The sequence below is a fragment of the Lactuca virosa genome, chromosome 6, assembly GCF_052849685.1.
Source record: "Lactuca virosa cultivar CGN04683 chromosome 6, Lactuca_virosa_CGN04683_v6, whole genome shotgun sequence".
Lineage (NCBI taxonomy): Eukaryota > Viridiplantae > Streptophyta > Magnoliopsida > Asterales > Asteraceae > Lactuca > Lactuca virosa.
In genome coordinates, this window is record NC_136431.1 from 57918678 (window position 1) to 57933550 (window position 14873).

General features: G+C 32.5%; 1 protein-coding gene across 13 annotated transcripts; it reads right to left on the reverse strand.

Moving 5' to 3' along the window:
- Positions 1-3513: 3513 nt before the first annotated feature.
- Positions 3514-10938, reverse strand: LOC145119016 (nuclear transcription factor Y subunit B-8-like). 13 transcript variants are annotated; one of them, XM_079054667.1, is made up of 20 exons: positions 10805-10938; positions 10440-10660; positions 10199-10328; positions 9882-9980; positions 8813-9545; positions 8571-8731; positions 8385-8435; positions 8220-8299; positions 7870-7911; positions 7713-7781; positions 7533-7618; positions 7317-7364; positions 6948-7236; positions 6509-6835; positions 6126-6333; positions 5939-6020; positions 5813-5841; positions 5680-5713; positions 5509-5588; positions 5024-5322 (listed from the first exon to the last, which is right to left on the reverse strand). In XM_079054667.1, the coding sequence occupies exons 2-5, from the start codon at positions 10643-10645 to the stop codon at positions 9501-9503; spliced, it is 480 nt and encodes a 159-aa protein (XP_078910793.1). In that variant the 5' UTR covers positions 10646-10660; positions 10805-10938; the 3' UTR covers positions 5024-5322; positions 5509-5588; positions 5680-5713; positions 5813-5841; positions 5939-6020; positions 6126-6333; positions 6509-6835; positions 6948-7236; positions 7317-7364; positions 7533-7618; positions 7713-7781; positions 7870-7911; positions 8220-8299; positions 8385-8435; positions 8571-8731; positions 8813-9500. The 13 variants fall into 13 exon arrangements, with proteins under 13 accessions (XP_078910784.1, XP_078910793.1, XP_078910791.1 ...); XM_079054665.1 differs by having other exon boundaries at positions 5813-5844; XM_079054658.1 differs by lacking the exons at positions 5680-5713; positions 5813-5841 and adding an exon at positions 3514-4521 and having other exon boundaries at positions 5208-5322.
- Positions 10939-14873: the final 3935 nt, after the last annotated feature.

Here is a 14873-nt window from a genome sequence, read left to right on the forward strand (position 1 = left end):
CAAAAAAAACTTTACTAACCTCAATCTGCCACAGGGTTTGAGATTTTGATCCAATCAGGAATGAAAAAAAAAGTAAAAACATTAACTCATACTCATTAGCAAGAAGTTATCATCAAATCATATTCACAAATACATGATCAAATCCAAAGAAAGAAACATTACCTCTCTGTATTTTTCCAGGTATGCCTCAAGTGGCTTAACATAATCTTCAAACCCTAGTGTCTCCATTGCCTCTAGCAGATCATCACCAGTAAGGCTTCGCCTCTCGTCCTTTCTGCAATTGTCACTCGCCCTGAACATTTTTCCATAGAATAATATATAATACTTGTTTGTTTGTGTTTGTGTAGGTGAAAAGGAAAACAAGAGAAGAGATTAGAGATATATGATATACGAACTCGCTGGTGATAAAGCTGATGAACAGAGAAACACATTCCTGATAAGTCTGTATAGTATCCTTAGAAATCTTCGCATCAGCAGGCAACACCTTCCCCTTCCTTATGATCTGAAGGATACTCGCAGGATGCATGAACAAGTCCTGATCCAGCCCCAGAACGTTCGATGAAGGCGACCGAGGGCTCAGATCCCCACTCCAACTCTCGTCTGAACTCCACGGACCTTCTTCCGCCATTCCAGACCCAAAACCCTAGGCTAAAATACAACTTTCTCATCAAAATCAAATTAATCTCTTGTATAAAGGCACAAATTACAAGAGAAAATTTCGTCAATTTGGAGTGAAATTGATGACTTACCGATCGAGGGAGAAAATTTCGTAAATTTGGGCGCGAGAAGGTTCGTTGCAAGTAGTATCAACTATTGGTTTGGTGTGTTTCTGCCACTGTGCTACTCGTGCTCTTGTGTTTCTAGTCACTTTCTAGTTTCTACTATTATTTTATTTACATCGATTTTTGTAAGAGCATTTCCAAATGAATATTTTTTTTCGAAGATTACAAATCTAACAAATTTTTCCGAATGATTTTTCATTAAATAGCTAAAACAATTAGTATTTTTCGGAATGCAATTGCAGGTTATTAAGCTCATCTATTTCAGCATTTCCAACTGTTATCTCGCTACAATGGCTCAAGATTAATATTTATTAGAAAACTTTGTAATTTATCTAGTTAATTTATGTTATAATCATGTTTTTATACATTTAGGATATGTTTATATTAGTTATTAGCCAAAAAAATCGAGATGTGTTTTTTCCGAAGAAATCATATTTAGTTGTGAAGAAATAGCAGCTAGATGCCATGAAATCTTGGGTTGTACCTGTGGTTTTGTATACATATAAGACTTGTATTATACACATCCAAAAATAAAAAATAAACACTTAAAATCTGGATTTTTTACTATACGTGATCCGGACGGAATTAACCTTACTTTTTTTCCCCAAAGTATTATACACATATTAAAGACTCAAAAATAATTATAAAACGAACTACTATTAGTCTTGGTTTATAAGAGGAGCACTATGGACCATCATCAGTCGATTTCCTTATCAAACATATTATACAATTGCAAGAAATAGTTGGAAAACCATAAAAGAAATAAAAGAAAGATTACGTTTTATGACTCAATTTTATCGCTGCACCAAAATAAGCAAAATACAAAAATGTGCATCATTGTTGACAAAAGTTTCCAAAGGGACAGTCTTTTCTAAGTACAAAAATTTACAAAAGTTATCAATAGCCTTACAAAAGTATAGTTTACAGAAGTGTCGATTGTTTTTGTATCGTCAAATTTATATGCTCATTCCAATCTAGGAGCCAATCATTAACTTTTTCAATTTACTAACTTTGTTGCTTTATTGTTTAGAATTCTTAAATTCGTTAAAAAAAAAAAAAAACGGTTTTGAAAACACAACGGAACTAATATAAAAGAATTCTAAGTTGTAATTTTTAATAACTTTGTATTCTTACAATTTTATTGGAAACATAAAAAAGTTACCTAAAATTCATGAGGAAATAACAGTTAGGCTGTGTTTGGCGCGCCACAACTAGCTTATTTTTCGAGCTTTTTTATGTTGTCGTGTTTGACAAGCAAAAAAGTAGCTTATAAGCTAGCTTTTTAAAAAGCTACTTAGACTAGCTTTTTAAGAGTTTTTTTAAAAAAAAATTTCAAATACACCATTTAATTAATTATAGAAACACATACTCCTACATGTCTTTTTATGTAATTTTATATATTTCAGCTAGTTTTACCAAACGTTATTTTTTATCAGCTAGCTTTTCAGCTAGTACGCCAAACATAGCCTTAGATATAGCCTTAGATAAGAGGAAAGTTACCATCTACTACTTCAAGAAGAAAGTCTAAAAAAAACTTTTATACCTACACCTTATTTTTGGGCCATTGGCTGAAATTGGGGCTAAATTGTAGTCCAAAAAGAGGAAATCACAGCTAGAGCCTAGAGGGTATGAAATAGGTGAGCCAAGCCATAGAGCCTAGAGGGTATGAAATAGGTGAGCCAAGCCATCTGGCCATTTGAGTGACTATTTTCGAAAAAAAAAATCTTAAGTTTTTTAGCTATTTTTTAAAAAATCAGTAAAATATTAGGCTAGGTTTTTAATTCTCTATTTTCTACTATTATAAAAAATCCTAAAAATTTAAATAAATATATATTTATATAACAATTATTTGATTCAATTTGTTTATTTGCGAGATAAATTAATTTTGTTTTTATCATTTTTTTTGTTTATATTAATTGTTGAAAACATTTAAGACCCATTGAAAAATCTCATGACAAAATCTTGTAATTTACAAGCTCCTAAACAAACTTTTGCCATAGGATTTTGAGTAAACTTCAAACTTGGCCTTGTGGTTTGCTGAAAATAGTGGATAATATCAGAATATTTTTTAACTTTCACCACTAGTCTAAAACATTTTTTTTATTGATTTGATCTAATAAACTTGAAAAATACTATTATACCATTGTTTAAGGATGTTTGGTATTAATTTTTTATTTCATATGCATTTAACGGAGTCATACAGATGATAACGGTTGAAGGGACCACACTAGGTGGATTTAGAAACCGTAAGGATGTTTACTATCATTTTTTTAAAATTAGAACAAAACCTGTACAAATGTGGATATCTAAAGGAGTAAAAGTGTAAAACTATACTTTCCTCTAAATTAGTAAAAAAAATGTTTACAAAAAGTGAGACACAGGTTTGAAAATTCTGATAAAATTATTTTCAAAATAACTTTATGTAATAATCGTATTTCAATAATCAGATAATCAAAAAAGTGAGACACAGGTTTGAAAATTCTGATAAAATTATTTTCAAAATAACTTTATGTAATAATCGTATTTCAATAATCAGATAATCATAGATCACTTCGACAAATCTTATTATTATTAATTTTTTTTTAAAAATGCCCTTTTTGAAGATCATGGTCATGATATTTCGTAAAATATAGTTATACAATTTTTTATTTTTGTGTGGTCATTAAAGTCAATATCTTGGTATTGAATTATAATGTACATAATAATAACCATATGACTACAAATGGGATAATGACTTAAAAGGGTAATATATTTTTCGATTTGTACAAATTTGATCACTGAGTTTTTTTTTTCGTCCACATTTACCCTTTCAACTTGTTAAATTGTATACATTCAGTCCTTATGACCGGCTATTCCAGGTTACCCGGTAAAAATGACTTAATAGGGTAATATATTTCTCACTTTGTACACATTTAGTCCTTAATATTTTTGTATACATTTAGTCCTTTTTTTTTTTTTTGCAAAATAAGTCATTTTTTTTTTGTACTCATTCAGTACTTATGAATGATTTTTTAGTTTTTTCTCACAAAATCTTACGTGGGACATTCATTAATGAGGTGTATGGGGCTTTTGATGCTTATATCCATCGCGATCTCGACTACTTAGTTGCTTAGGTCATGTGTTCTGAACGTCATAACTTCTTCATATAATCTCGGATTTTAACGATCTTTATATTCATGCGTTCGTATTTTAGTCTACTACAACTTTCATTTAGATTACTCCCATTAAAAAATAATATATTTTTACTTACGATTTTTATATCCATACGCAGTGGCGGATTTAGTATGGTCCCGGTGTTGCACCGACAACACCTGTTTTTTCTGTTCGCAGTGGAAAATTTTTCGCTTTTTTTTACGTTTATATCTATTTTCCATGTATCGGCAACACCTATTTCATCTCGGCAACACCTACTATGTATTACTGCGTCTTCCCCTGTCTATATACGTTTTTTATGAATGCATGTATGTATGTTTTTTTTATAAAATCATTAGTAAAAATATATTACATTTTAACGGGAGTAATCTTAATGAAAGTTGTAGTAGACTCAAAAAATGAACACGTGGATAAAGATCATTAAAATCTGATATCGTATGAAGAAGTTACGATGTTCAAAATACAAGACCTAAGCCAAACCACAAGACTTACGCAACCAAGCAGTCGAGATCGCATTGGACATAAGCATCAACAACCCCAAACACCTCATCAATGATTGTCTCACGTAAGATGTCGTGAAAAAAACCTAAAGAAATCATTCATAAGTACTGAATAAGTACAAAAGAAGGACTTATTTTGAAACAAAAAAAATGTTAAGGACTAAATATGTACAAAAATATTAAGGACTAAATGTGTACAAAATGAAAAATATATTACCCTATCAAGTCATTTTTCCCGGCTAACCTAGAGTAACAGATCATAAGGACTAAATGTGTACAGTTTAACAAGTTTAAGGGGTAAATGTGGATGAAAAAAAAACTCAGTGACCAAATGTGTACAAATCGAATAATATGTTACCCTTTTAAGTCATTATCCCACTACAAAATTGATGTGACAAATAAAAGAGTTTTCGTCTTTCATCAATGGCACTAGGCTTACATTTTAGTTGTTTTTTTCGTTAAAAAAATGCATTTTTTAAATTTAATTTCATGTAAATTAATTCTAACTAGATGGAATTAGATGCGCCGTTGGCGCTGTGTACCTTGTTTTCTTTCATTATTTGAAACTGTAGTAGATAAGCAACCATATTATAATATTTATGAAAGGATATTACATATATGGAACGGATGTTGATATCAGTTACATAGTAAGGAGTAGATTAGCAAAAGATGATCGCATCAGACCACTACATTAGCAAAAAATGGATCTGGAATGATGCAGTAAACATAGGAGCACATTACATGTAGGGATGGAATATCATATATCTAATACCTTGTAGTACTTAAATATGTTTGGGAGCATAGTTTTGAATGCTCGGCTGGCATCTGTACCGACTGTGGCAACTGTCATCAGGGTCAACCGGTGGAGGTACTAAAATGTGATATATCTGATAGCAACAAAATGATTTTAAAAAATAATTTGAGATATGTATTTTAGAAAAGGTAATAGAGATAAGAGTAAATTACACTAAAGATGAAATTGAAAACTCATATGAAAGTACATTGATATATCAAAAAACACCAAATAAACATTAAACAGGTGAAAAGAATGATAAGTGCAAAATTCAACTTACAGGTGTTCGTTGTATTAGATGCATGATGCCCACAATTCGACGTTCTTTCGTCCCATATTCATTAAAATGTTGATGCAAGTCTATAAAAACAAAACACAAATATATTCTTATATTAGTTTTAACTCTACCAAAATAATTAAAGCTATTTTTAATAGATAATATTATATTTACTTCTACTAAACCAATCTGATGTCTGCCCTAAAGCCTGATCAACATGAAATATGGAAAAGGCGATTATACCCTTAACACAATAACATATAAATAACACAAAACCCAAGAAGGAAAATGTGAATTTGAAAAGTACCCTTCGAAGGCCATGCCTTTTATCCTCCCCTGCTATATCATTTTATAAAGAAATCACTCATTTTTAATACTACACATACAAAAAAGAATCATTCATAATAAAAAAATTAAAATTTCATTCACAAACCTCAAGTTTGTGAATGGATGCCTCTGTTGTTGCATTCTGTAAATTCTCACAAGCAATAATCCTTACTTCCTCTTCCTGAAGCCTAAAAATCACCACAAAAACAATACCATGATTCCTGTAATTAGTGTGTGTGTGTGAGAGAGAGAGAGAGAGAGAGCGAAAGAGAGATACTTTGACAATTTCATACCTCCTTCGGTGGTATTCCACGTCACAGGTAAGTCATTATTACTCTCTTTTGGCCTGTTATTATTCACTTCATCTTGTGTATTTTTGATCTTTTTGTCATGGTGGCTCCTTTATCCACCTCAACATCCCTGACCTCTAATCTTCAAGAATGGTGACTTCTGCCCTCAACAGGCAGAAGTATATATGACAGGGAGGAGGTTTCCGGGCTGCTGACAAAGGTACAGGTAGAAAAAAGTTATTAGTTTGGTTTATGTATTTTTTTTTTCAAAACCAGTTAAGTATTAGTGATAACATGTATAGCAGGGTGCAGATAAACACATAATTGTTTTATGTAAAAATATATAAAATATATTGTTATAATATCAAAAAAATTTAGTTATGTACCTTGCTAGAACATGCATGTGCAACAGAGAATTGAGCTTGGTGCTTGACTACAGGAAATGTCGAGTCATCAGGACCACCTTGTTGAGAAAATTACTTATAAATATGGTGTATAAGGTCGAAATAACCAAAAAAAGATTGTATTTCATTTGTCCATGACCTCCATCTTTCATTTGCTCAAGGTTTTTCTTTATTATATCCCACTTCCCCTGTTTTCCTAAGCGAGTAATGATGATAATGAAGATACTTGGATCAGAATACATCCCTTGTGTTTGCATCTCGTTGAACAATACAAGGGCATTTGTGAGATCACCATGTTTGCAATGCCACCTGATCAAAGAATTCCATAAAAAAAAAAAAAAAAGACTTTGAATACGGATCTTGAAGAAATATGATTAGTTTCTTTCTTATCTTTTTGGTGGAAATTATAATCACTAGTTACCTGGCTTAGTCCTGTTGAATGTGAACCAAAGATTCGGTTATAAGATTCAATCTTTCTTATAATCTCAGAAGCTTCGGGATTATCAGCTGTTTGAAGAGGATGATGACCTGTTTCAGTATAAAGAGGCTACACAGGCTTTTAGTTGTTGAGATGTCATCCGAAATTTTGGAACACCCTAACAATCCACCATGAGCAAGTATATGCGCCTTCATTTACCTTTGAAATTTCAGGCAGTACCTTTGTGAAGCTCCTAAGCAGTTGTCCTTTGTACTCTCCAAGATAGTGAATTCTGTTCACACAAAATTGTACAGACGGAAAAACAAAACATCAGTTTACTTCAAAACACCCTTAACTCAACTTGATTCCTACCTTCACACATGCTCCCTTTCCAGCAATATCCGATTTATCCAACAGAACCTGAACACAACAATAAGCACACAACTATGAGAAATTGAAAAATCAAAAATCGAATCAGTGACCAATAAACCAATCGGAACCTGCAATGCAAACTGATTGCTCGTTTGTTCTGAATGGTTAATTGGAGTCTAAACCCTATAAAATGAATAAAAAAAATTGAAAATATACCAATTCCAGAGGCAGGACGGTCATGAGTTGCTTACAATCGTTATGAATGCCTCAAAGGCATTTCATCGAACATGTGGCGAGCAAAGCTGATAAGAAGAGCAAGTTCAAATATCATCAATCATTCTATGTAACAAAAAGTCAACGTTAATCATCTAAGGGCAAAAGAGGCAAGAATATTACCTGAACAATGCCCAGGAAAGAATTACTCCAACCATGCATCTATAAACATAGAGAAATTGTGTGGCATTTCTACAAATAGTTTGTGTGCGTAACTCTGTTACACCAGATATACCTAAAAAAAATAAGAATTCTTCTGAAAACTTAGTAAACAATTTACCTTTTGAAGTCATTTTAAACAAAAAAATTCTTCTTTATGTGGCTGCAAAATACAAACAAAAGACAAGAGTAATATACAGGTATGTGATCTAAAACACTAAATATAGTTTCATTGGTATACTTTCAGTTTTACTATTATATTGACATTTGTAATCTATCTGTTGAACCTAGAAATATTACAATTCGGGGAGGGTTTTTTTCTGTTATTACATGCCCAAAACCGTATTGAACATGAAACCCATATGGTTGGTTGGAACTGTCTTATGTTAGAATAGTAAGATATACGATATGAAAGTTGAATTTGTTACATCCAGAGTATAGGAGAAAGAAAATAATGGTAAGAGAACTTACCAGATGGGATGTGGATGTATGGGTGTTTCCACAATAATTCATCTGATTTCACTAAGAAAGAGAAAGGCGGAGCTCCTTGTCTATAACAAATATGAGTGATGGTGAAAGAAAGAACTAAAAACGAAAGTCAAAAGAAAAACCAAGCAGATAGAACGTTCCAATTACCTACAGGTGTGAAGAAGTAAAGTGGAATGGTGATTCGCTTTGATTGCACATCTGTTATGCTCAACAAAAGAAAAGATCAAATAAAATCTAACAGATGCGAACAAAAGTTGTCTAAGGGTACAACACAACAAGCAGTAGGTCCACAAAAATCTGATTAAAAACACAAAAAAGTAAAAATGAAATTACCTTTCTTTGATGTGGCTGAGCAGTGATGAAGTAGAAAATCGGATACAACGTCTACGTCGTTGGTTCAAACCGAGACAGACACAGAAGGAATTGCTTCTTGCAGGACCAATCGAGTGAGTATTGAATGCCGATTGTTGTGGATTTTTTCATCGATGGCGGTCCTGGTGAGAAACCCTCATCAGCGAAGCTACAATAAAATCAAACTCTAAGCTACTTCAAATCCAAAATTAGGGGTGAGATACCTGACCACTTCCACCGATCGCCTTCGCCAACACCGACACCTTGCTAAGTTTCTATTGTTGTCGATGTAGTGTGAGGGGAACGAAAGAGTGGCGGTGCACTGGTCCTTCGATGGCGGTCGGGGAGAAGCAGAAGTGAACAGAACAACAACGAAAAGTAAAAAAGGAAGAAGGAGGAAATAATGAAAAGTGAACGAAATTGTATTGGAGGAGGAGGGCGGCAAGGTGGCGACGAAAAGGGATAAGAAGGAAAGGAAAAAAGAGAGTATTGGGGCGCTTTCAACAGAAGGGAAACTAAAAGAAGCAGAATGAAAGATCGGTGTCCCAAAAACAAAAAGGGAAAAGTCCAGTGTCTGATTAAGAAAGAGAATAAACTATACTGCTCCCCAACTTTTTAAGCTTTTATGTATATATAAATAAAATATGATATGTGTCACAAAATCCAAAGATTGGATTTAAAATACCTCTTTTCCCATATCCAAATACAAGTCCTAAATTTCAAGTCTTTTTAACTTGATATAACAAATACTAAGAAGCCTAACTTTGGAAACACCTCATTATATATATATATATATATATATATATATATATATATATATATATATACTCTAGAAGCAAATAAGCAATACATATATAGCTCAACAACACACTTGAGGTTACAAGAATTTCATCTGAAATGCTACTATTACTACTACTCAATCCCTTGCATTGGGACCATCAAGTGTTGACCCTGTTGCTGCCAAATTTCAGTCAACAAATTTAAGTTAGCTTCCAATTTCATCCAAATGCTTAGTGAATTCAATGCAATGACTGGTAGCTGGTATCTGATAGCTGGAAGCTAGAGCTTTTATTTATGAAGAAGTTGTTGTCAACCGTAGTTGTAAGGTTTTAAGAGGTGTAAATGAAATATCGGATTATGAGTTTAGCTTTATATTTAATTCGAGTTTTTAAAGTTAAAAGCTAAAAGCTCCTAAAATTCTCAAAACCTCGTTGTTGAACATATCCTTAATCTCTTCTTTGTGAGTTTTGATGCTTAAGGAGAGAGAGCGAAAGACAGAAAGAGATGAAATACCTGTGAGTCACCATAACTCAGACCCTGTGAATAAAAACCTTCATTAGGCTCAGGCTGCAGCTGCACCCCTTCTTTTCTAGCAGATCCCTTGGTGTCACCCTTCAACAGGATTCATTTCAAATGAAGCAATCATCTTATGAACAGATAATTAAATTAATCAATGTTACTTTATGTGAAAATCAAACAACAAAGCTTAACAAACCTCAATCTGCGACAGTAATCCAATCAAGAATGGAAACAAGTGCAAACATCAACTCGTTAGTAATAATTACTTTACATCAAATTTCCAAACGACTTGTAAAGAAACAAAACATTACCTCTCTGTATCTAATAAGGTATGCCTTAAGTGGTTCAATGTAATCTTCAAACCCTAGTGTGGCCATTGCCCATAACAGATCATCACCATTAATGGTTTTCCTCTTTTCCTTTAGACACTTATCACTTGCCCTAAACATTAAACAGCCATTATATAGAAGAAATTAAACACTTTGGAGTTCATGAAACTGAAATCAACACAGACAAAAAGTTTAATTACAATTTACAAATTGATATACTTACTCGCTAGTGATAAAGCTGATGAACTCAGAAACACATTCCTGAACAGTCTCTTTAGCATCCTTAGCAGTTTTCCCGTTAGCCGGTAAACCCTTCTTCATGATCCGACTGATATTCGCAATCGGCAAAAACCTGTCCTGCTCCCTCACGTTCGACGACCTCGGGCTCAGATCCCCACTCTCGCCTGGACTCGACGGACCTTCCGCCATTCCAGTACGAAAACCCTAAAAATACAAAATCATAACGACGTTTCTCAACAAAACAGCAAGATTCGCAGCTCTTTCATGAAATTAATCCCTATGAATGTAGAAATTACGAGGGTTTAACTACATACAAATGAAATTGTGGAACGGAAATTGAGAACTTACCGATTAAGGGAGAAAATTTCGTAAATTTTAGGCGCGAGAAGAGAAGGTGCCTTGTAAGTTGTATCAACACCGTTGGTTTGGTTGCCGTTGAATGTTGATGGTGTGTTCTCTGGTGTAGGGAGTGATCAATGAGATGTGACCACGTGGTACTCGTGGTCTTGTCTTTTGTACTAGTCTTTTTAACATTCGCTACGACGCCGTTTATGTGCTTGGACGTTGCCAATACTATGACATTACACATGGCCAACAACCGTCTTTTAAGAGAATTCCATTAGTTAACGACAATGGTCCAACTCAACCTTCGTCTATTTAGAAAAATGACATGAACCTATTTTGTAACATTAATGATGCACTTAGCATTTAGGAAAGGTCTCTTGGGATATGTACGACAATAATGATGAATCCATGGATGAATTGGAGGATGAAAATAAAGATGCAAATAGTTGGACAAAAAAGATCAAATTCATAAGAAATCGATGCTCAGTTTTTGGTTTTGATTTTTGATTCACAGATACAAGCAACAAGTTCTAATTTCCATTTATGCACATAAATTAAACCCAAAAAAATCAAATGTATTTTGGCCCAATGGCGAATACCATTTGAGATTTTGAGCCTTTTCAACTATAGGTCCTATAGATAGCCCTAAATCTTGCTCAAAATCATTTAATTGGATTGATTCCACAAGAGATTGGAAAGCTCAAAAGCTTAATGAAGCTTGGTCTATCGTGATTTGATTGAGCAATACCATATGCGAGTGGAAACTACACTAGCCTAGTGACCTTAAACTACAAGTCAATTCCTTTCAAGAGAGAAACTTTAAACTTAAAAATAATTAAGTGACCAAATGAACACAAAATCAAAAGTTAAGTGACCAAAAATAATCCAAACCCAATTTTTTACTTTATAAAACTTTAAACTAAATAAAAAAGTATAAAAAAATACCAAGAGAGAAAGTTAATCATTTCAATTAGGGAAGGGACCACAACACAACTAATGAAAATGATGAAATTTGTAATTTTAAAATCATAAGGAACAAAACTTAAAAAAAAAACGACATACGCATAGACTAAATTTATAGTTTTCTGTAAAATATAAGAAATTTTAAAAGACAACCAACAATTTCTAGTAGACTCTAATAAACCATTTTGACCATTTGTAATGGGGTGTTCAATTTCGTAAGGCCACAATTGAGCCATAAATAGGTTAAGCATTTTTTTAATAAAAAAACACAAAAAATTATAAGCTCTCCCATATAACTATGGTTTTTATAAATTTCTACCACATAATTTTATTATTTTTCCATTAAATATTGATGTTAAATTAAGCTTTTGGGAGCTTAGTCTTTTAACTAAGGGCATGTTTGATACCCATCTGACTCGGTTTGGGTCAGATGTTTCAGCTTACTCGGTCAGACATTTGTGTTTGATATGGGCTGTCTCAGTTAGATTGTCTGGCCCAAATGTATGTCTCGGTCAGATGTGAAGAAGTTGCTGGCTCGCCCAAAAGACACTCATGCCCTCAATAATTCTTCTCGTGACCTAAAAGAGACATCGTCCTCCATCGCCTTCAACGGACAGCTCCCTCCCAATCGCTGCATCTCCCTTCGGATCTCCTCCTCCTTCCTTCGGTCGGATCTTCATCTTCTCCGGCAAGTAAGATCTTCATCCTCCTAATTACTACATAACCTTTAAAATTAGAAGTTCTTTGTTTATAAGCTCTAAAATCAGAATTGTTTTTGCTCTAAATAACGATCTCTATGAATTGGGTATGTTCTTGTTGCTGCTCTCAGATAATTTATTGAACTGGTGAATTTGTTTGAAAATCGTCAAGTGTTTGTTTTATTGAACCGATTTATGAATTATTTATTGTTTCGTCTAATATTTTATAATTCTTGAAGGGTGAAAAGTTTACTTTGTTGGTTATATCCTTATATGCTCAATTAAGCTGCCGATTTTGTGTAATTGAGTTCTTTGAAACACCCTTTTCAGTCTGCATTTTTTCTTTGTGAGAAGCTTATTTGGATTCTTAATTTCGGTGAGATATTGCTTATGTTGGTCATAAATTGTAATTGCCATTAAATGTTTCTTTTATGTCATAACAGTCACTCATTCAATGCGTCAATACTACATTATCACCACCTGATGAGTTTATTTAATTTGGAAAAAGAGTCTTTAATTGGAGGTTATTCGATCAATAAAGCTTCTATAGGGTTATATGTTTTAGTTAAGAAATATTAGTATGATAATTTTTAGTATGTTTTATAATTGTTCAAGAGTTGGAGTTATACGGTTTTGTCTAAAGGGCAATTCGATCTTTTTCTTTTCAAGGAAAGCAAGATTTTTCAAAGTTCTATGCTCATGGAATGGTCTAGAATAAAAATGGAGCAGGGGCAATTTGGTCAAAGTGTTATTCTTATGTTTACTGTTGTTCTGTATCAATTTTGGTCAATGAATAAATTGTTTGAATTGTTAGAAAAACAATGAATTTATTTATAACTTTATAAAAACAATGACTCTTTTTATAATTTTTATTTGGATTTTTAAAGGATCTGTGTGTAATTTAACATCACTGTATAGAGCAAATTTTATAGAGCAAAGGATAAAATTGTCATTTTTCATTAATCAGCACATTCAATCAGATGAACAATCAAACAACATGTTTTCTTACTCAGCCAAGATTTCTTACCTAGACAGACATTTCTCAGTCAGCACTTTCTCAGTCAGCAACTATCAAACGGGGCCTAACTTTACACACTTAAAAATTAACAATTAATTTTGACAAACACTTCTTTATAAATAAAAGTTATAAATTCCAACTTTCAACTACTAGCTAGTTTGTCAAACACGCCTATATCAATCCGGACTTGTCGGACTCCCATTATATACTTATATTATCGTTTAAAAATTTGAGTTTACTATTGTTTAAATTGCAATATATTTTTTAATTCAACTATATCGTTTATGAAAATACTTAAATAGCAGCCTCACAAACAAGAGAAGTAAACAAGTTATCATTATTGACAGGATAACCAATTTATTTTTCTAGATCAATAATTATCAGACATAAAAAGAATCAAGCTATATTGATGTCCATTGTGTAAACATACCTTTACAGGTTTCCATGTTTAGATATTGTTAACTGTGAGAAAAGACAAACGAGAAAGGATCGACATATGGTGATGTGATTGTAACCAAAATGACTTCATTTATTTCTTTAGGAGTCTGCTAGAGTGCTACTGCTATCCTTCATTTTCTTTTGTAACCATGTTTCATTAAATTCATCGTAGCGTGAGTTTATTATTTGGATAGGTGTATGTAAAATGACAATATTTTACTCTAAATCAAGTTTTTTGTACGTTCATATCTGGTGCCACATTTAATATTTTTCTAGATATATCATATTGTCATTTAGGTTGCATGCTTAGAAACAGTTTGATTTTTTTTTTTAAAGTCATCTTCTACATTTTGCTTTAAGATCAAGCATGAACTTTCAAAAGAAAGACGTTATATATCATACTTATATGGATGATTGTTATATATTTATAATATATGACATTTAACTAATATGTTGGGCAGATATTTGATATTGTTATATTAAATTTAATTTTTGATTAGATATATCAAGAAAATCAATTTGTTTTTAGGGCTAATTACTAATCTAGCCAAATTAAGGGGGTAATTATCAATTTTTAGCCAAAAATTAGCAAATGGCCAAAAATAGCCCACGAAACCGTAGGTTTCGAGATTCGTCTACTGTTTCGCCATTTCGTCTACTGTTTCGCGTTTTGTATAATTTTTTTTTTTTCATTTTTGACATTCAAAACCGTAGGTTTTTTAAAACCTACGGTTTCCCAAACCGTAGTCTACGGTTTTCGCAAAAAAAGCTACGGTTTTTTTTTTATTATTTTTTTATTTTTTGGGGTTTTCGCAAAAACATACGATTTTTTTTTTCCAAACAAAAATCATAAGATACATACAAGGGTTTACAAATGTTTATTGGCTATTAAATTTTTTTTAATAAAAAAAAACGGTTTTTTTGTGAAACCTACGGTTTCCCTTTTTTTTTTAAA

Excerpts from the sequence above, each read along its gene's own strand:
- LOC145119016 (XM_079054658.1), bottom strand. The coding sequence starts at position 10,645 with ATGGCGGAAGGTCCGTCGAGTCCAGGCGAGAGTGGGGATCTGAGCCCG. Across the intron at positions 10,329-10,439 it reads ATCAGCTTTATCACTAGCGA|GGCAAGTGATAAGTGTCTAA; the intron begins GTAAGTATATCA and ends TTTAATGTTTAG. Across the intron at positions 9,546-9,881 it reads TGAGTTATGGTGACTCACAG|CAACAGGGTCAACACTTGAT; the intron begins GTATTTCATCTC and ends GAAATTTGGCAG.